The sequence below is a fragment of the Lissotriton vulgaris genome, chromosome 6, assembly GCF_964263255.1.
Source record: "Lissotriton vulgaris chromosome 6, aLisVul1.2, whole genome shotgun sequence".
Classification (NCBI taxonomy): Eukaryota; Metazoa; Chordata; class Amphibia; order Caudata; family Salamandridae; genus Lissotriton; species Lissotriton vulgaris.
The window spans coordinates 1,254,993,556-1,255,015,025 of NC_141694.1; the positions used below are offsets into that span (position 1 = coordinate 1,254,993,556).

The 21,470-nt window shown below is 44.1% G+C and overlaps 1 protein-coding gene across 1 annotated transcript in view; it reads left to right on the forward strand.

The window, feature by feature from the left end:
• Positions 1–21,470, forward strand: part of LOC147708716 (uncharacterized) — a 295,811-nt gene that overhangs the window by 248,171 nt on the left and 26,170 nt on the right. Inside the window, exons 19-21 of the mRNA XM_086927368.1 lie at positions 12,487–12,558; positions 14,287–14,376; positions 15,043–15,114. Of these exons, the coding sequence (XP_086783494.1) occupies positions 12,487–12,558; positions 14,287–14,376; positions 15,043–15,114 (234 nt within the window). The remainder of the gene's footprint in view (positions 1–12,486; positions 12,559–14,286; positions 14,377–15,042; positions 15,115–21,470) is intronic.

Below are 21,470 nucleotides of genomic sequence, written 5' to 3' on the forward strand. Positions count from 1 at the left end.
ACCTGTATTTTTAACTGCGCACTCACCCGGCTGGCACCTCTACAGCGGGCTTGAGACACGCCAAAACAGCGACCCTTTCGCTGCACCGAATCAGGAACAAAACAAACCTTTGGACGCCATTCACGGCGAGGAATTGAGGCCACGCCTACTCTCAGGCCACACCCACCCGCCACAGTATAAAAGCGCGATTAACAGCGCTAAGCAATCAGAACCTGCTAAAACTCCTGAGGCGGAAGCCGGGAGACGACCGAATTTTTAAAATTGTAATTTTCTGTGTCACTTATAAAATAAACCTGTATTTTTAACTGCGCACTCACCCGGCTGGCACCTCTACAGCGGGCTTGAGACACGCCAAAACAGCGACCCCTTCGCTGCACCGAATCAGGAACAAAACAAACCTTTGGATGCCATTCACGGCGAGGAATTGAGGCCACGCCCACTCTCAGGCCACGCCCACCCGCCACAGTATAAACGCGCGATTAACAGAGCTAAGCAATCAGAACCTGCTAAAACTCCTGAGGCGGAAGCCGGGAGACGACCGAATTTTTAAAATTGTAATTTTCTGTGTCACTTATAAAATAAACCTGTATTTTTAACTGCGCACTCACCCGGCTGGCACCTCTACAGCGGGCTTGAGACACGCCAAAACAGCGACCCCTTCGCTGCACCGAATCAGGAACAAAACAAACCTTTGGACGCCATTCACGGCGAGGAATTGAGGCCACGCCCACTCTCAGGCCACGCCCACCCGCCACAGTATAAACGCGCGATTAACAGAGCTAAGCAATCAGAACCTGCTAAAACTCCTGAGGCGGAAGCCGGGAGACGACCAAATTTTTTAAATTGTAATTTTCTGTGTCACTTATAAAATAAACCTGTATTTTTAACTGCGCACTCACCCGGCTGGCACCTCTACAGCGGGCTTGAGACACGCCAAAACAGCGACCCCTTCGCTGCACCGAATCAGGAACAAAACAAACCTTTGGACGCCATTCACGGCGAGGAATTGAGGCCACGCCCACTCTCAGGCCACGCCCACCCGCCCCCTTTTCCACCTATAAAGATGTGCAATCACCGGACGCGCAGCGGACGGGCGCAGCGGGCGCGCCGTCAGCGCGCCGAAGGCGCGCCAAAGGCAAGCCCGTCTGGGCCCGTCCGGGCCCAGCCGGCCTTAGGCCCAGTCACTCTGCCCGCTGCAGCCTCTAACAACCAGACATACACCCGGGCTGACTTGCTAGCCTTGAACCCCAACAAACATCCCTCCTGCTCACGCATCTTGACGGGAGACACCCAATTCTCCGGATGTGACCGATGCAACCCCGTCAATCAGACCAGGGCATCAAAGGGTTTGCACCTAGGCCTACTTAACTGCAGGTCGCTTGTGAAACACGCACAAGAAGTGAATCTCCTAATCACCAACAATGCCTTAGACATTCTGTTTTTAACAGAAACCTGGCTTACCTCCAGTAGTGGCCCAGACATCGTTCTAGCACTCCCCCCGGGTACGTTATGTGCTCACAAAACAGACCAGAGGGTAGGGGAGGTGGACTTGCAATAATCTTCAAAGACACCTTCACCTGCAAAACGTCTGATGGCAACATCAAGGGTTATGAAAGCTGCCACTATACTATTATAATCTCCCCTGTCACCTCGATATCAGGAACGCTGATATATCGTCCACCAGGCAACTTAGGAGACTTTCTGACCAAAATTACTGACCAGACCTCCACCAAATGCACGTCCACTACTAACTACCTATTATTAGGAGACCTGAATGCACATCTCCTGGACCCAGACGATAAACCGGCCAAAGAACTACTCCAGGATCTCACCGCAATGGGCCTTGACCTTAAAAACCCACAGGCCACCCATGAAAAAGGTCAACTGCTTGACCCCATTTTCTCCAACATCCCCAACCTAAGATCCCTTGACCATATCCCCCTTCCCTGGACGGACCACTTCTTGGTTCCCCTAGTTTGGGACATTATCACAGTGCTCCCTATACCCCCAAAAATCAGAACGTACTCCAGATGATGGCAGAAATTGGAACCAGACGTCTGGGCAGCCAAACTCCGAGAAAACGTTCCCCTTCCCCCCAATAACACCTTAGTAGGGGACAAAAAATTCAGTACCTGGATTACCCAATCGCTAGACGCCATCCTGCCCAAAACCCACTCTCTCAGACACATCAAGAGAGTTAATCCCTCACCTTGGTATACCCCGGAACTCAACCTGCTGCGTAAGGCTTGCAAAAGAAATGAACGGATTTGGAGGAAGGAAAAAACCGAGGAACGGAAAGAAGCATTCCGCACCGCGGTAAAATCCTACAAAAAAGAGCTACGTAGCATCAAAACTAGTTTCTACGAGGACAGAATTAAAAACGCTGCCTGCTCGGCCCATGAAACCTACTCAGTTCTAAAAGAACTACTCCACGCCCCTGACCCCCCACTCAAACCCCTCTATCCCAATGCAGCTGAAACTAAATGTAGAAAATTAGCCACCTTCTTCGATGAGAAGATTCAAAACATTCTTCTAACCATACCCCCCCGAACAGGAACCCACACAGCCGGACCCCACCATCACCACCACCATCCCTCCCCTGCCGCCAGCCCCCCAACCCTCCCTGGACACTTTCGGTCCCGTAACAACGGAAGAAGTAGGAGCTACGCTGGCCGCAATAAAAAGTGGTTCCCCCCTTGATCCTGCCCCCCTCCGTTTCCTAAAAAAAGTGTCAAGTACCATCGTCCCCCCCTCACGGCCCTGATCAATTCCTCTCTCTCAGAGGGCATTGTCCCCCCCAGCTGGAAAGCGGCGGCAGTCAAAGGTCTACTGAAAAAACCCTCTTTAGACCCGCAGGATCTCGCCAACTACAGGCCCATTTCCCTTCTCCCTGGAAACAGCAAGATCGCAGAGAAGCTGGTAAATAAGCAACTATCGCTTTACCTAGAAAGCAACAACCTCTTAGCGGCCTCCCAGACAGGATTCCGTCCAGGTCAGGGCACGGACATCGCCCTCCTGACAGCAGTGGAGAAGGCCAGAAGCATTATGGACATGGGAGGATTAGTGGCAGTGATCCTCCTAGATCTCAGTGCGGCCTTCGACACTGTAGACCACCCCACCCTAATCCACCGACTGGGAGAGATCGGACTAAAGGGTATGGCCTTGAAATGGCTAGAATCCTTTTTGACGGGACGCTCTTTCCAGGTGCGGGAAAATGACAGCTGCTCACCCATCATCCCCCTCCAGTGTGGAGTGCCACAGGGCTCATCTCTGAGCCCTACACTTTTCAACGTGTACATGGCCCCACTGGAGAAGAGGGACAGCTCGTACGGCTTGTCAGTTATCAACTACGCCGACGACACTCAGCTGGTCGTTACCCTTTCTCACCCTCATCACGCCCCATCCGACCTCCATAACTGCCTTTCCGAAGTCCACAGATGGATGAATCTCTCCTCATTAAAATTGAACGGCTCCAAGACTGAGATCCTCCTGATGGGCCACAACGGGCCCTCTCTACCATCTCACCTTTGGCCTAGGTGCCTAGGGGACCCTCCCGCACCCAAGGAAGAGGTCAAGAGCCTTGGTGTGTGGATTGAGAAGGACATGAGTTTTAAAACCCAGGCAAAAAGAACCGCAGGGACATGCTTTGGGCTACTCAGAGCCTGCAGGAAGATCTTTCCCCTGCTCCCAGACACCGCAAGGAGGCTCCTCATTCAGAGTCTAATCCTGGCAAGATTAGACTACTGTAACGCTATATACTTGGGAGCCCCTGAAGCCACCATGAACTCACTGCAGAAAGTCCAAAACGCTGTAGCCCGCCTACTTACGGGCACACCTGGAAGATCCTCCGCCAGGCCGGCCCTCAACTCTCTCCACTGGCTCCCAGTCAGAGAAAGGGTCGTTTTCAAAGCCCTCTGTCTGGCCCATAAAACCCTCAACAACAACGGTCCCCCGCTTCTGAAAGAACTTTTAATCCCATACAAAGCAGAGAGAGATCTCCGGTCCAATACAGAAAATCTCATTGCAGTCCCTAGAGTGATAAAAGCCAAGACCGGTGGCCGTCGCTTTTCGGTTCACACGGCTAAACGATGGAACCATTTACCCCGGAAACTCAGGACAGAACCGAACTATCTCCAGTTCAGAAAAACCTTAAAAACCCTCCTTTTCCCGCAAATATAATTTCACTAGCTGGCTAAAAACCCCTGGAGAAGCAGATCAGCGCTGGGATGCTCTTCGGAGTTACTACGCGCTTTACAAAAACCATTAAATAAATTAAATAAATAAATTATGGCATGTTCTTCCATCTCCTGGTAGAGTGATCAAGTATGGGCCTTATAAAAGGCCACAGTGAGCCCATCTTGGCCAAGTGCACTTCCATCCCGCATGGAGTTGAGTGCCATACGGATCTCAACAGCATCTAGAGGTCTCATGAGATACTCTCCGTGGCTATCCATCAGCCAGGGTACTTGTATGTATTTCAGGTAGTTCACTATATTTTCTTTGTCTGGGGTAACTTTGGAACTATACAGGTTCTGATAATATTGGCCAAATCTATTTACTATTTCCGCCTGCTCTTTCAGGGCAGTTCCCTTCTCATCTAACAATTCTTGGGTGACTCCAGATTCATACCGTCAGCGGGCAATCGCCGCCAGCACTGAGCCCGGCCTGTCTCCCTCACCATAAGATCTGGCCAATGTGTACTTCCCCATTTGCTTGATTTCTCTGTCAGCTACCCCGTGGTACTCTTCCAACATTATTTTCAATGGTTCTAAAATCTGAGGGTCTCTTCAATCGATCAAGCGCCGGATCTCACACGCAGTTAAGATCCCCACCCCAAATTAGTGGCAATGGGTGACAGCCCCTAATGTATGTTTACAGTGAATGGTAGAACTGAGGGTCATCATAGTCAGGCCTGTATGTATTTAGAATTTGAAAGTCAGCCTTCCTACCATGACATCTTGAGGTTACAAATCAACCAGCAGGATCAGTCTTGCATTCTTCAAGTTGTATGCCTGACTTGGGATTAACCAAGGTAATTACACCCCTGGAGTGTGAGGTGAAGCCGCTTGCATGGAATGGCCCTGCTAGGTTACACCTCGCGAGCATAGCGCTATTAGGGGCAAGATGCGTCTCTTGCAGCAGCTCAATGTCTACCTCCTTTCTGTTCAAGTACGCCAGAATTTTACACAATTTTCTATGGTCATTTAAGCCCCTCATGTTCCATGTCATTAATCGCAGGCTTCGTCTATATCCCTCCTCATGTTCACTGTGCGTCATTCTTCACTTTCACATGTTCTGACAATCCTAGCTGCTATAACAAATGTGTTGCCTTAATCATTCACGCCCAGTGTGACCATGTGAACTGTAACAAATGTACCATCCCATGCTAACCCCAATTAGGCATAAGCTGCTCTCTTCCCCCTCACTAGCAATTACTAGTACATATAGCAAGAAAACTACAATTGTTTAGTAATAAGCACTATTTAACTTGTGACGGTTGAGAGTAAAACGCATTGGGGCAGATGTTACCGCCATCCCTTCTGTGGGGTCCCAATGCCACACACCCACTTTCCAAATAATAAGAGACTTCCACTGGAGGTACTAAGTCTCTCAGGGAGCCTCGGAAACAACTATTGATGGATAGCATCTCTCACTCAACATGATGCTGACTTCCCGTACCATTAAGCCTGGCCTATGCGAGTAAGCGTCAGCAGAATCATACATTTCGGCATAAAGTTATATTTCACAGTAAGGTGGCACTCCCTGAAAGCTAAAGGTCCAATCACCCCAATCCTGCACAGATTATCTACTCACGGGGAAAATCATCATAAAAGTCTGCCGTGCAGTGTTTCTCATCAGTCATTTTTATCAAGTCCTCCATCCGCTCCATCAGCCCGATCATCTGCCATCTTGTCTTTCCTGCGCTTTCCGTTCAAGTCCCAATCTTTGAGGGATTTTTGCAGGGACTGGGGGTCAGAAATATCCTTGCTTTACCATCGAACATCACTCGCAGCCGCGTCAGATACAGCATCGCGCATTCTACTTTTTGCTCTCGCAGCTTGCGTTTCAGAGGCGCAAATTGCTTCCTGGCCTCCTGGACTCTTATAGTAAAGTCCGGGAATAAAGAGAGAGAAGAGCACTCATGTTGCAAATCTCCCAGTTCTTTTGCCCTCCTCAGCGCCGCATCCCGGCCTCTGAAGTTAAGTAACTTCGCTTTTACAGGTCGAGGAGGGGCTCCCGGGGGCGGCTTATGTCCCATGAGGGTTTCACACTAGGCAGCTTAATAGTTCACCATGAAGGAAGGCTCAGATCCACCATGCCCCTCTTGGAGTGTGGCCCCCGCTTTGTTGCCATGCAATGTGGCACTGCTTGTCCATGCACAGCTACCAGGACCCAATACGGGAAACATTGTTTACAATGCGGTGTTTACACTGCAGTACCTTTACAACAATGCCATTACAACGCAAGTCGTTACTACGACTTGCGCTGGATGGCGCTGTTGGATAAGGATTATTGTAATTTTATATTCCAACACCATCCCTACAGTTACGTGGGCTGGTGTTGGAATATAAAATTATAATAATCCTCAATCCGCGCACACCAACGCAAGTCGTTGTAACGACTTGCGTTCTAATGGCAGCGTTGCAAAGTACTGCGATCTAAAAGATCGCGTTGTACTGACGTACATCCCCAATACAGTAGCAGTCCCATAATGGGATATAGGGCCGCTCCCGCCAGGTGATGAGGCAAATGGTGTAATGTTCACAACGAATCCAGGCCCCCTGCACTCGCCTAATGCCAAAGAATCCACTCCGGAGGTAGTCTGCCAGCAGGCTTGCACGCCAGGTCGGTGCCAGTTAGGCCGCACGTCAAAGATCATCGCCGCAGCTTGGCCTTGACCTCCGTCTCACCAAACACGCCACAGAGCTCAGCAGCCCGGTCGCCGGCAGAGTCACCACTCACTCCGCAGAAGGATTGCCACCAACCAGGGGGCCAGCCATCTCCACACCTCGATGGTCGCGAGGGCCGGGTGAACGCTCGCCCCCGCCTCAGCAGGAATCGTCGTCCTCTTCAGCAGCTGCGTCATGCGGCTCAGGGGAACCAGCGTCTGGTCCGAGAACTGCAGCCCGGCCGTGCCGAATTACTCCATTCCTACAGCCTCCGTTTCGATAGGGCACAGCACGCTCAGGATCTCGAGCGAGTAACCAGGATAATTATAGCTAATAGCTGAAGGATCGATGTGGCGGTTAGCGGAGCTCACTTAGCAAGCAGCCATCTTTGGGCCAGGCAAGCGCCACCCCCCTGTAAAGTCTGTTCCCTGTAGGAAGACGGATCACCTCAAAAGTTTGGCATTCTCACCTTTCATTTGCATTAGCCGTTTGAGAGGTCTGTGGTCAGTTTGAACTGTGAAGTGAGCATCAAACAGGTATTGTCTCATCTTCTTCAGGTACAAAACCAAATGCCTCCCTCTCAATGGCACTCCAAAGCTGCTCCCTAAATGATGTCAGCTCTGAAAGCTTCACACGTAGATCGTTTGATACCTCGGAGTTGGTTTGTTGCAAAAAAGGCATTCAACCTCTTGAACTTCTCAATTCTGGAAGCTCTTACAGCACAGAATGTTGATCTGATCAAGTGAGGGAAGGAAAGGATGGGGACAGCAGGGAGGGAGACCAATGAAAGAAAGCAAACAATTAGATAACATTAGCTAAACACAATTTTATCCCTTTCAAACTGGTATAGGTAATGCGTTACACTCTCTATTACCTGTAAGAGAAAACAACAGAACCTGGTCTTCATTATAATCATGAAATGCATATGGCTCTATCTTTTCCATGTTCGCCTTTTAAGACATAGAGGAACATGAATATACAAAAAAGACTAAACAGTACATCAGCATGTAGTGTGTGTCCAGGAATAAAGAGGAGTGATCTTTTATCCGTGTACCCACCCTTACAATCAGGGTATTGCACTTCACAGGGGAGCTTCTCACTACGTACTTCAAATGCCCCCTGTTCCTCAAAACATAATAGTAAAGACAAAGAATCAAAAGCAAACAAGGATTCCAAATAACACACAACCCAGTATATGGGAATTTGCTGGTTAATAGAACCAATACAATATTTACTGTTTTTATCCACCGTTTCTCAACACGGCTTTGTCATACCATTCCAATGTAGCACTATACAATTGCCATCTGTAAACCCGGCTTCTGCTACTAGTGCATCCTCCAAAATACCAAGTACACACTTACAGCTGTTTTCACTGTGGATTATGAACACACTACAATCCAAGAGTTGTGCCGTTTCTGTCACGGCTGTTTAAACAACAAACAATACACAGCACACTAGAACTCAGAAATGCCGTTACGTTGCACGTTTATGGTAGTGGCACAAAATGAATACATCCAAACTGGTTCCATTGTGGGTTGTAGTAGCGCTGCCCTTTTGAACCCACAACCCTTTTGGTTACACGTTACTGTTTAATATGCTAGTAAATTCACCCAAGCCGTTTCCATCACGGCCGCGTGTGAAATGTTTTAAATAGCAAAACTCACCAAGAACAGTTCGTAAATGAAAGCCGGTGCTAAGGCACCCTTACACACCATAACGAGTCCAAGAATGGGAACCGGCAACCAGCGTCACAACTGGATCCAAGAAGAATAATCGGCATCGCTTGTTTACCCGTACTTCCTTTAATGCCGCCTTGACGTCGAATATACCTCAGGACATATCTCTGCGCATCACACTGCCTAATGGGTAATGGAGTCCAAAACCTTTGGGCTGTGACGGGACAACCTGACAACTTCCTAAACGGCTTTCCGTAACAAATGAGTAACCTCCTACTTATCAAAGCAACAGGCTGGTCTTGGCCATCATCATTGCTCTCAGATAGGACCGCTCCTATCCCTAGCTCAGAGGCATCAGTCTGCACATTAAAAGCTTGGTGTAGACTGGAGTTTTGAGAATGGGTGCTGAGCACATTGCCTCTTTCATGGTGTCAAAAGCCGTTTGACAACTAACTGGTGAATTTACTTTCTTGGGCATTTTCTTGGATGTGAGTTCTGTGAGGGTGTCATAATGGATCCATACCCCCTTCACAAACCTCCTATAATACACAGTGAAACCAAGGAATGCCTTGACTTGATTCTATGTTGTTGGACCCTCCCAGTCCAGAATAGCTTGGATCTTAGTTGTAAGGGTTGCACTTGGCCTCCACCAACTCTGCCAGGCAACCTGCCAGAAATCTCCAATTGAGGATTTCTAGTCATCTTTGATATTCAAATACTTGCCCGATCACAAACCCAAAGCTTCCGCATTCGCCCCCTTCCCAAAGTAGTGGAAAGAGGAGGTGTGAGATTGCTGTGGGTCCATGATCGCACTGAGGAGCAAGTGGTGTTACGGCTTGAAAGCTGCCACTGAAATAGAAGCAGTTTGACTACTGGCGAAGAAGCCGATAAGGGACCAAGAGGCTGGATGTTGCAGGCTGGACCCTCGTGTTACACAAATATACTCAGCCAAATGACTAGCGGTCTTTCAAGCAGGTATTGACACAAGTCAAGCAGTAGCATTGACACAATATTAACAAAGGTTAAACTCAATTCCCTAAAAACTTATCAGGCCCAGCTATTAATTGGAAGGGCAGTCCTAAACTATGACTAAAGACTAGATATGATCTTTAACAGCAATCAATAAGTAGCAACAGACAAGCAAATAGCAGAAGTACTTATCTGTAATGAAGCAACGAATAAAAGAGGATGATGACTCTGGACATACATATTGTTTGGACATTCTATTGCTTTATAATGTATTATTGTTCTTTAAAGAGCTGAATGTTGGGGCAGCAATAAAAGGTTATTGCATAATGGTAGCCTCCGGTCTTGTAATGAAATCAGCCACCTTTTCATTGCCTTGTTTAACACATCAATAGCCACAGCCACCTTCTCCAAAAACACTGGAAACACGCAAAAGTCAACCTCCTACTAAAGAAACCATTAGCAGAGACCAGTGAATTCAACCGATCTCTCTGCTCTCATTCCCAGTCAAAGTAATAGAAAAAGTTGTCAACCAACAATTCTCCTCACATCTGGAACCGAACTTCCTACTGGATTGCTCTCAGTCTGGATTCCGCAGCAACCACAACACCAAGATAGCCCTCATGGCGGCTACCTACGACATCCAATCCCTACTCGACTGAGGAGAGACTGTGACTCTGATCCTCATAGACCTCTAGAAGGCTATGATATGGCTCCCACCACACACTCATCACATGGCTGCCCAACAGGGGCATCCAAGGAGCTGCTCTTGGATGGATGGCCTCTCCTCACCAGAAGAATGCAAAATATAATTCTACCCTTCACCTTTGAACCAAAGGAAATCATCTGTGGAGTGCCCTTAGGCTCCTCGCTCATCCCCAACCTCTTTAACACTTATATGTTACCTCTGTCCAGCATCATCAAAAGCCATGGACTGGCCTTATATCCTACGCCGATGTCACAAAACTCATCCTCTCTCTCTATGAAGACACCACCAACACCAAGAACAACTTCCACAACTGCAGTACAGACGTTGCTAACTTTATGAAGGACAACTGCCTGAAGCTCAACACAGACAAGACAGGAGTACTGATCTTCAGAAACAAAAGCTCCCCCTCGGATGCATCATGGTGGCCCTCTTCACTCAGACCCTCAATGACCACAATACGAATCAACTACAGACCATACAGAACACAGCAGTCAGACTCGCCCTAGAACTCCCTAGACAAACCCACATCTCCCCCTACCTCAGGGAAATGAACTGGCTCCCTGTACATAAAAGATGCTAGGTATCAAGCTCCTGGCCGACGCATACAAGGCCCTACACAACTGCAGACCCACCTACTTGAACCATCAACTGTACTTACATCGCCCACCATACATCTCCGCTCCACTTCCGTCTCTAACTTTCACCCTGCATCTGACTTAGCAGATGCAGAGGTCGCGCCTTCTCCTACCTAGCAACAAAGACATGGAAGGAGCTACCCCCTTACCTCCGGACTTCCCTACTTCTTCCAGAGTTCTGAAAGTCCTGAAAACCTGACTATTTGGCTAATCAACTGAACCCTGCCATCGCCTGTATAACCTCATGCGTGACAAGAAGGTTTATACAAACCTACTGATTGATTGATGCTGAGAGGCCGTATGGATTGAATGCCTGTTGTTCATGGCAACACATTTGAAGGGAATCTATGTCTAGCTAATTTGAGGAACATCGAAATAAAGATTTTTGTGACCATGTATGAATTTTTGTTGTTTTTATTTGTTAGTATAGTCAGTGAAAGAGCATTCTTAGAAATAAACAATACCAAAAATACATTTTCTGTGCGTGGTATTAAATTCTCAAGATTTTCATCTTCAGCTATTGTTCCAGTGGATGGACATTTTTTGATTAATATAATTATTAAAATGTTCTCTGGAATATTGAAACTGGCTCAGCAAGTCCAAGGCAGTAGAATGATCACACTAAGTATTCTTATTTGCCTGTGTTCCAGGTTCAGTGAAGGACTAGAAGCCAGCAGGTGCAATCAGCTTTTTGGCCTTCCTATAGGGGTGCTAGTAGATGTATTCTCCACATGCTCAGTAGTAAAAGTTCCTAATTGCCTGTTGTTCTTGTCTTATCCCCTCACATACATGGTAGTCAATTAATGGGTTATGCTCTGAGCAGATGGTATTAACTAATCATAACACATTTTGCAATAGTGGATAATACCTTACAATCAGCTCTAGATGAGAACTCTTAGGACACTCTTCATCATTAGGGAACACATGCCTATGGGCAGTGAGATCAGAGTGCAATTACAAAAAATAATAAGCATGTATCAGTGTAGTACCAATAAATAGCACACACTGCATAGGCAGGCTGATGTTTAGGAAAACATCACTTGCACATGTAACAATAATCCTCACCTTTCTCTCCAAAATTATGTAACTTTCATTAAACTTATCAGTTTACGTTTGTTGTTTTGAATTAGTATATTTTACTAGAAACCACCTCTTTCCATTGGCTATGAACGTGTCCACTCCCTTACATCCTAACAAGGTGAACATGCATCCTTGCTGTTATTTCTCTTTAAACATATTTGCTTGCATTATTTGTCTGCCAGAAAAATACTTCATGCAGTCTATTTATACTCATGGAATGTCTATAGGCAAACTAGCCAAATACACTGCTCTGACACTGGAGATCTTTAAAACCTTTAAACCCTTAAGGGTGCCATGGCTAAAGATACTCTTACAGCTTAATAATATTGTCATCTCCTACTTCACATGATTTACTAGAAACTAGGTTGCTGGCAACAAACTCTGTGTGATCAATGTTCCTACATATACTTGGGTGCCACTGAAAAGTTTGATGAGAGTCTTTCATTGTGGTCATGGAAGGGGAGTTTGATGTGGAAAGTGAAAATGGACCTTAAAGTATGTTTTGCCTAATGCAATTTTTATCTTTACAGCAGCCACAGAAGTTCCAGGCAGACACAATAATGAGCGAGAGCCGAAGCCTCCTACCTCATTCTGGCAAAAGGGTAAGACGGGGCACGAAAGTCCACCATGTGTTTGAGCATTTCCTTCACCATGTGTTTGAGCATTTCCTGTGCCTCAGAACATTTAATCTTTTGGTTTCTATGAATGTGTAGTCGACAAAACCAGTTGTTTCTTGCCACCTGTCTCTCTGTATAACTAACTACACAATCTGCTCTATCATACATTGTCTTATCTTACTGCCTACTGAAGTTTGTTAACTTCAAATGAATGCTGTTTCATCAAGGTTAATAAAGGTTTCTAATGGATTCTTTAAATAGATGACTATTTACAAAGTACATTTCTCAAGACAGCGTAGTTTATGCAATACTACCATATACACATAGCCAAAATGAATAAGGAAGATTGTATGTGAATCACTGCTGTTTCTTTCGTTTTTGATTCTAACATTACCAGCGGAACTCGCCATTCACACTCTCAATATAAAAGACACCGCAATCTTCTAGATGAATTATAAATTCCAAGCAAACCGTTGAAACTGTTTATCTCATCACCACCAGAAAGCAAACTTTCTCCTAATGAAGTAGACCCAGACTGATGGCTTGTACAAACTTCAACTGTGCAAAAGTAAATAGGACTTTCCCTGGCTTTGTAAATGCATATTTAATGGCAGCACCCATCTTAATGTCATTCACAAGTAGAAATATGGTGTCCTTTACATATATTTCACAAACAAGTCTAAAAGAATTATGATGCCTTTTATAATACAAGATTTGGAATACAACATTTTCAGAAATATCTGCAGTTAATTCGATGCCCTCTGCCAGAGCCACCAAACTCTTTCATCACTCTTACCATGATCTACTGACTTAATTTTAATCTTTGTACTCCTTGATGATAAGACCAGGACATGGTATTGACAGACCAGAAATGTGTCACGGACTAGTTTGGTAGGAAGATCGAGAATCAAGATTGCATTATTGAAGCTTAGCACCCAAAGCTGCCATAATACATGGAACTACTCTGCCAGAGTAACTTTTAATGCATGATAAATATTCCTTGGTACCTAAGAAGCCTCCTCCAGCTCTGCTGATTTAGGCCCAGTCACTCAAGGAGCTTGTGGAATCCTGCAAGCTTCATAAGATGTTGCTGGACTACCAAGGTCTTAGAGGAATGCTAGAGACATCTTAGGGAAAGCACACACATGCACACACCATGCAATGTGTATCTATTCTGTAGTCTTTTGAAACACTTAGATTATCATATTCAGAAGACTTTAGTGACTGTTGCAGCTTCACACATTCTGAATACACATTCAGGTGCAAGAAAACACCTGACATGAGATTCACTGAGCTTCGACTCATCTAAACCTGCACAACTAAACAGGTTTATGTGGACTTCATTATTTCCCAGGGGAGTTTTCCAAAGATGTATTTTGAACAGAGGGATACTCAACCCAAACGAAAGGGCCATACTGAGTGAATAGTTGGCTAGCTTCTGTACCCACATGTATACATATATTTCAAAATATATCTATATATAAATGTATATATGTTATATACATTTATGTATGTGTCTGTGTGTGTATAACTTGATGATATACACATAATACATATATATTCAAGCATGTTTTTGTTATAAAATGGTAGGACAATATTAATAGTTTGATATCCTCAAATACAAAGTAGTGGGCTAAGAAGGAACGTGAGCCTCATTAGTGGAGGCTGGAGTTGGCCTTAATTTTGCTGAAATCTTTTTTGGATTCTTTACAGCTTCCTGTATGCCTTTCTAGACACCGCCTGGGACAGAGGAGTTTTCCATTGATTCTGCGCATCCCACATCATATTGCTGGAAGAGTATGCGTAAGTTAAAAAGTATTTTAATGGAGGAATAGGAGCCAGGTATTTGGGTGTTTCAGTTGCCCTCCATGCCTGTTCTCTAACATTGGATCCACTATAAATGTTATTTCTCACACCCTGCTCTCAATCTATAACTAACCTGACCAGCCTCTAAACAAAGCTGTTCCTAGCATTTCTCACTAACCAATAATACCTCTAAAATTTGGACCATCATCTAGTATCTCCACTTGTTGCGCTGTCATTAAGCCCACTTCACTATTCCACTATGCTTCTTTTCTGGCAAATTCTTTCCCCTTTCCTCTTCTTTCCCCTTATGGCTGGATTAGACGTCACTCTTCTATTAGCTTCCCCATTCGATTCTCTGGCACTTCCTCCCTCACCCACCCAACCTACAAATAAAGTGTAGATAAGTTCAATAGGCATAGATCTTCATACACATTGGATATTTGTTGGCTCGCCAGTTTTAACCACAACCATATTTCTACATTTACATGCACTTGCTTGTCATACAATTTATGAGATTGCATCCAGTAGATAAAATCACCTTCTTAAACGTGGGCGCTGCTAAACACTTTGATGAGGGTATTTCTTTATGGGCATGGTGTTGTGTAGATAATGGAAGTGGGCCTTAGAGAACATTTTTCCTCATGCGGTTTTTTATCACTTCAGCAGCCACGCTGGCCCACCACAGAGGCAATGATGAGGAAGAATAACAGCTTGATACTTTACTCTGGCGAAAGGGTAAGTGAGACAGTATTTCAAAGGCCACCATGTTTTTGTGTATTTTCTTTTTCCTAGTACATTTTATCCAGTTGGCTTCTAGCAATGGTGGATGGTCTAAAAAGCCAATCTCATCCCTTGCCCTTGGCCCCCATCTAAAGTAAAACTGTACAACCTCTTCTTTACAGCATCCTAATCCTATTGGCCTCTGGGTTTTGAAATGACTGTTTCTGAAGGTTTATAAATGGCAAATAAATGCTGTTTTTGCAAGGACTAATAAAGGTCACCAATCAATTCTTTACATGAATGAATATTTACGATGCACAATTTGCAAGGCAGTCTGGCTCTCATCCTTTCTTTCACTCTTCCAAATTATCCCACACTCCCTTCACATCCCTTTTCTGCACCTTCACTGAGTAAACATATTTATGTAATCACCAAGACTTTTCAAGGTAAGCTTGCAACTATTCTGCCATTGATACAGAGATTATATTTATTTTTACTTGCTAGATCTCCACAACGTGTATATCCACATTACCATTTACAAGTGCCTAAGACATCTGACTGTTGTACTGTTCACAATCCAGTACCCTCTTTTTGTATTTTGTAAATAATGACAGCACTTTTGACAAAACAGAGACACCATGTTTTCCAGTCCAATTGGGAGTGGCAATCCAATTTCAGGCACAATCTTATTTTTGGATGTTTGCAGAGCACTTTCCCCCCACCCTTTTTGGTATATGACGTCAAAGGAACCCATCTATAAGCTAGTGGGCCATATTCAATGTTACCTTTGATGTATTTTTTATTTTACATATTTACTTTGGGGTAATAAACTTGAAAATATTGATTTCAAACAGACAAATGTTTATTGACAATAGTAAGTAAAATATTGGATTATCCTATTTAGTTGCCTCCAGGGAAAGAAAAAGTAGTGCTTGATTATGTTGAATATGGAATTTTAGAAAAAACACTGGGGCATATTATCAAGGACGGCGTTACAATTATCGCCGGTTTAGCGGCAGAAAACTGCTGCTAAAACGGTAATAAAGGGCTTGATAATATGCCCTGGAGAATTCCAACAGAAGCCCAGGTTCACACCAGAACATGGACTTCTATTGGAATTCTCAAGGGCATATTATCAAGCCCATTATCGGTGCTTTAGCAGCAGTTTTCTGCCGCTAAACCGGCGATAATTTTTAACGTCCTCCTTGATAATATGCCCCAGAGTCAGTTAATAAACACATTCTTCTTGTATGAGTAAGGGATTGTCCAAGCTGTTCTCTCAAATGGTCAGCTAACAATGACATTTATTAGATTTAGAATATTTAAGTTTTTCAACTCGCCTCCTAACTTTTTTCCCCTTTGCAGAACTCTACACATTTTGGCATGGTGGAAAGTATCTTGTCCAATTTGTTGCAGGGCCCAAGGTCTTGGTGCAATCTGAGAAAGCATTTTCAATGGAGCATGTGACTAAAACATAACTACATAATGGTGATTGCATTGTGTGCTATTCATGTTCACTTATCTTGGGACACATTTTTCAAACAACTTTTTTTTCCAGTAACCTTGCAGTACTTTCTACCTGAAACATAATATTTGGCTTGATTGTTCAACAACATAGTTATTTTCATATCACCTGCAGCAGTGCCCCAAACGATAGATATTTGTGTTGGATACAATAAGCTTCTAAGATTTCTGTTTTGCCTTGAACTTTATGTTGGCCGTTTAAAACGTTCCTGTCCCTAGTGACACCACACATAAGTGGACAAATGGAATGCCTTGTTTGTCCTGGTAATATCCATACCCTCTGGGATACTCTGACCACATGGCAAATCCTGGAAACTCATAGTCCTACCTTTATCATCTACAGAATAGACATCTTAACAAACATAAGGTAGAAATACTTAAGAACATACTAAAGAACACGTTTAGCCAATCCCTCTCAGCCACATACTGGTTTCATTTTCTATGGCAGATCATTCAGACCATGGCACTTCTCAATTTGTCAAGAATACCCAGCATTCTCCAAGGACTCTCGTTATGCCAGAGATTTACACCATCACAGATGCCCAAAACATGCCAGGATTTATTGTCACAGGGCTGTAATGTTACTAGGAGGTAGACCACAAGTTGCCAAGAAATATTACCATTATTGGAGGGCAGTATTTTACCATGGGTGGCAATGTGAATTCTCTAATGGATGTAACAGGTTTGCCAAGAATCATCAACACAAGTGCCTTCGACAGATTGATTCCCCCCCCCCATGCTATAAATGCCAGCTCTAGAAACACTTTTTTAACCATTTGCTGTTCAGGCAGCATGTTTCTTTCATCTACCAGTGTTAAAAAATGCAAATGTAAATAAGCTGGATTAATTTGCAAAAAATAAAAACTCACATTAATACAGAAGCATGCACACTCACACACAAGCACACATTAAAGTACAATGACATCCAGAAGGAAAAAAAGTAGAAAACATATAACTCCTGTTTTTTAAAACTAAAATTCCTACTAATTCTCCAGTTGTGGGCATCTTTCTCCAACAACATAGCATCGCCCTACTGACATAGAAAGTACATTTGTCTTTTAAAGTTTCTTAAACTGTTCAGCACCGCATTTGAATTGCTCAAATCTACTCTGCAGAGTAGGGTCTTGTAAAAGGCTGACAAAAATTGGTCCAATAAACTATAAAGAAATACGCAAAACCCTTCCTTCCAGCATTCTTGCATCTCTATGAATGATACGAGGCATGTACCAAAATACTTGAATCTACCTCTGTGGATTGCTGGATCTCATTGGTCAAAAGAAAGATTCGACCAGGAGTAATACCAGATCACTTTCTCCATAGACGTATTGGTCTATTTGAACTGACTTTAATGGCTTCTCAATCTAATACATACTGAAAGCTCCATTAAATATTCATAAGGATAACAGTAATTGTATGGGGGGTTCAGATACATGCCAGTGTGTAGGGGAGAGATGAAACCTCTGAATGCTGCAGAACTGCAGGAATGGCTGCAAAGTGATAACACTGTGCCCGCTGCATGTTTTGCCACTTGTAGCTTCAGTGAGAACTCCGTTGAAGGGACTTCTATTAAGTGCAAAGGTCAACATAGGTGTGTCATCTCTAGGTGGAATGGGATTCTCTTCTAATGTTAAGTTCTATTCAAAGCAAGTGAATCTTTAAAGATTGCTGATGCCAATAGCATTCCGGGTAAACGCTATTTCGTCTGTTATTCCACACACTGTCTTAAAGACTACTTTAGTGATTATGTAGCCACTTCTTACTTGAGCTGAGTGATTTGGGAAGTGTGGTCTAGTGATAGGAGAGGGATCATTTGTGGAGGGCAGAGATGGCGGTTTCTGAAGGTGGGCCTTGTACTGGGTTGTGCCTGGCTCTCTTTTTTGTGTATATAGGGCTATCAGTCGGGCCATTCCTAGACAGAATTACACAGGGGAACAGAACTGCGATGTTCAGTGTCACCCTGTACAATGCCGAGGGAGACTGGTTAAGTAAGAGGGGATGTCAGTGGGTGGGGGGGGGGGTTGTTGGATAATTTATACATTTGTGTGTTTCCTTTAACCTTCATGGATGTATTTCTGTTACATTTTATTTGTGTGAGACACCTCCAAAGCTGAAATCTGAATGAAACTCATCCAATTTAGATTATGCAATTCAGGATGCCGTGCCCCGCAATGGTGAAATATTTTTAAGCTAAACATTCACAAAGTAAACTGCTTCCACAACAATTTAGAGATACACAGAAATAATGAGATGCTTTGATGAGCGAAAAGTCCTGTAGCAGGATAGCCATTCACATCTTTGCTATGCATATGCAGAAGGGTGGCAATATGCTTGCTCTTCATAAATTAAAAAACAAGCATGAATTGACAATTTTAATTCAAAATAAATATATATAAGATTTTCTTGTGGAAAAACATATCCTCTAAGCCGGGCAACGAGGCCTAGTATGACCAGTCTACAGAGCTTCTTTTTTGGGCAGCACATCTGTATTCTTTCTAATTACTGGTGATATCGCATCAGTTGTGAGTAAACAAACTCTGATTAACTATGAAATGCAACTGATTCATCATAAACAAAAGCAATATATTAAAGAAAAATCTCTAAATTACTTCAATATGATTAGATGTACATTTATTCAGATGATTTATCATAACTGACTGGCTATATGAGTAATTTCAACGTTCCTTGTTACTCTACAAATACAATGTGAGCCAATCATAATCTTCCAACACAAGCGCCATAAATGTCCATTTTAGCATTTCATTAAATAAGTCAGGATGTGTTTTTACAGAATTTCAAAATGGATTACTATGCTATTTTCATTCCTCAACCACTGGATACAGGCATTTTTCCAATTAACTAGATGAAGAATTCATTATCTTCCTTCTATAACAAATTATGGCAACACTAATGGCTAACTGGGTGTCACTAACTTTGAAGTTCCTAACACTGACCATCAAAATATTGGCATCAAATGGTGTACACTAAGGAGCACATTTAGGAATGACAGCAAAGCTCACCAACTTATATCTTCAATTCCTATGATGGACATGCTTACATTTGTTTATGTCCCCATTTGTCAGGATGGACGAAAGAGAGAAGAGAAAAAGAATTGTGATCTGATATAACCCTAGGGTACAAGGAGATACCAAGGGGCTTATTAAGAGTCTGGCAGTCCACAGACCGCAGAGGAACTGCTGCGATCCCACCAAACATATTACAAGTTTCCTCTCTGCTACATTTTTCATGGTGGTTCCTCCTCCATGAAAACTGTGGTGGAAAGGAAACAAAGGGGGACCGATAAGGCCCCCTTGTATCTCAGGGCCATGGGGTGCATGCAGGGGGCACTATATGTGCCCCCCTGTGTGCATGCAGCCCAGATCCTGCACGGCATGGTCATTACATGCCATACCATGCAGGAACTGTTTTTGGCGTTCCAATTGTGGTGCCCATTTTCTGAGGCACTGCCTTGAGAACGTCAAATAATAGCCCGCCAAACACAAGAAATACTCGTTATCTGGCAGGCGACCTGACCATGGGTTTGGCGCTGCGGCAGCAGGGCAGAACCAGCGACGCACTGCCAAACTCGTAATCAGGCCCTAAGATGGGGCATAAGAGCTTGGTAGGAAGGAACATGTCTATCCAAAAAAAAGATTTACGAGAGGCGAAAAAATATGTAAACCAATGTTTTGTCATCAGAGAATATTATCAGACATCCACCAAAGCATAAGATTCCATTACTTGCAACAAAGCAACCCTAGCCATTTCCTTTGAGCTATAGGAGGTTCTTGAAGAAGAGTTTAGCCCTCAACTACTAAAAGAGGATTCTATCCATGGGTTAAGGACGATGCTGAAGTCCCCGCAAATAATCAATGGTTCTGACCATTGATGTAGCTCAGAAATCAGACTATTAACGCCCACAGGATCATCAGTGTGGGCCCCATAGAGCACACATGGCATAATGCTTAGTTGGCCCCTCTTGACTGTTGCTATGAGCCATCGTCTACCCACATCTGTACAGTGGTTGGTGAGTTTTCCAGCTCTTATACCGAGCCAATAGGGTAATCCCTCTCTGAAAGAAGTGAAACCTGCTGAGGATAGGACTTGATATGAGAAATCATCCAGAAGAGAGGCCGATTTATTCAAGAGCTGAGTTTCCTGTAGGCCACCTAAATGTAGATGAAGATAGTGTAGCACCTCTTTAATTAATTTTTGCTTATAAGGTGCCTACATTCCATTGATATTCCACAAAAGAATATGAAGACGCTGGTCACTGGACCACACCCCTGGCTAAATCTTGACATTCTTGATCAAACAACCAGCACACAGTGAAAGAGAACAACAACACAGAATCATTCTTGGTCCCAACTTTATCGTCCACAACCATGAGGCCTCAATTTTTGTCCAGCAACCTGCCTTAACATGCTACAATACAAAATCATTATAAAGACAAAGTGACCCCAAACCCTGGCGAAACCACCCACTCCACCCCCAGCCTTCCCCCAACGTGTTCCTTTCATGAAAGGCCCAGAAAAAGGGCTTACCACTTCCTGGCCAAAATAATATCACTAGGACGGGCAGTAGACATGAGTACATTAACTTCCTGCCCCCCCGTAGCACCCCAGACCAAGGATTAATTTGGGGAAAAGCACTAAAGGGGCAGGGCAGATACCACTCAAGACACCCTCCAAAATGACCCACATGTTTTTTTCCCCAGACCCATAATTAATAAGTGAAAAACCCTCATGAAACATTCATGAAATCAAAACTAGGTGCCTGCTGGCCCTTGCAGATCTAACGCTTCCATTCGCAAAGAGAAATAAAAAAAGAAAAGAGGGAAGGAGTACCCA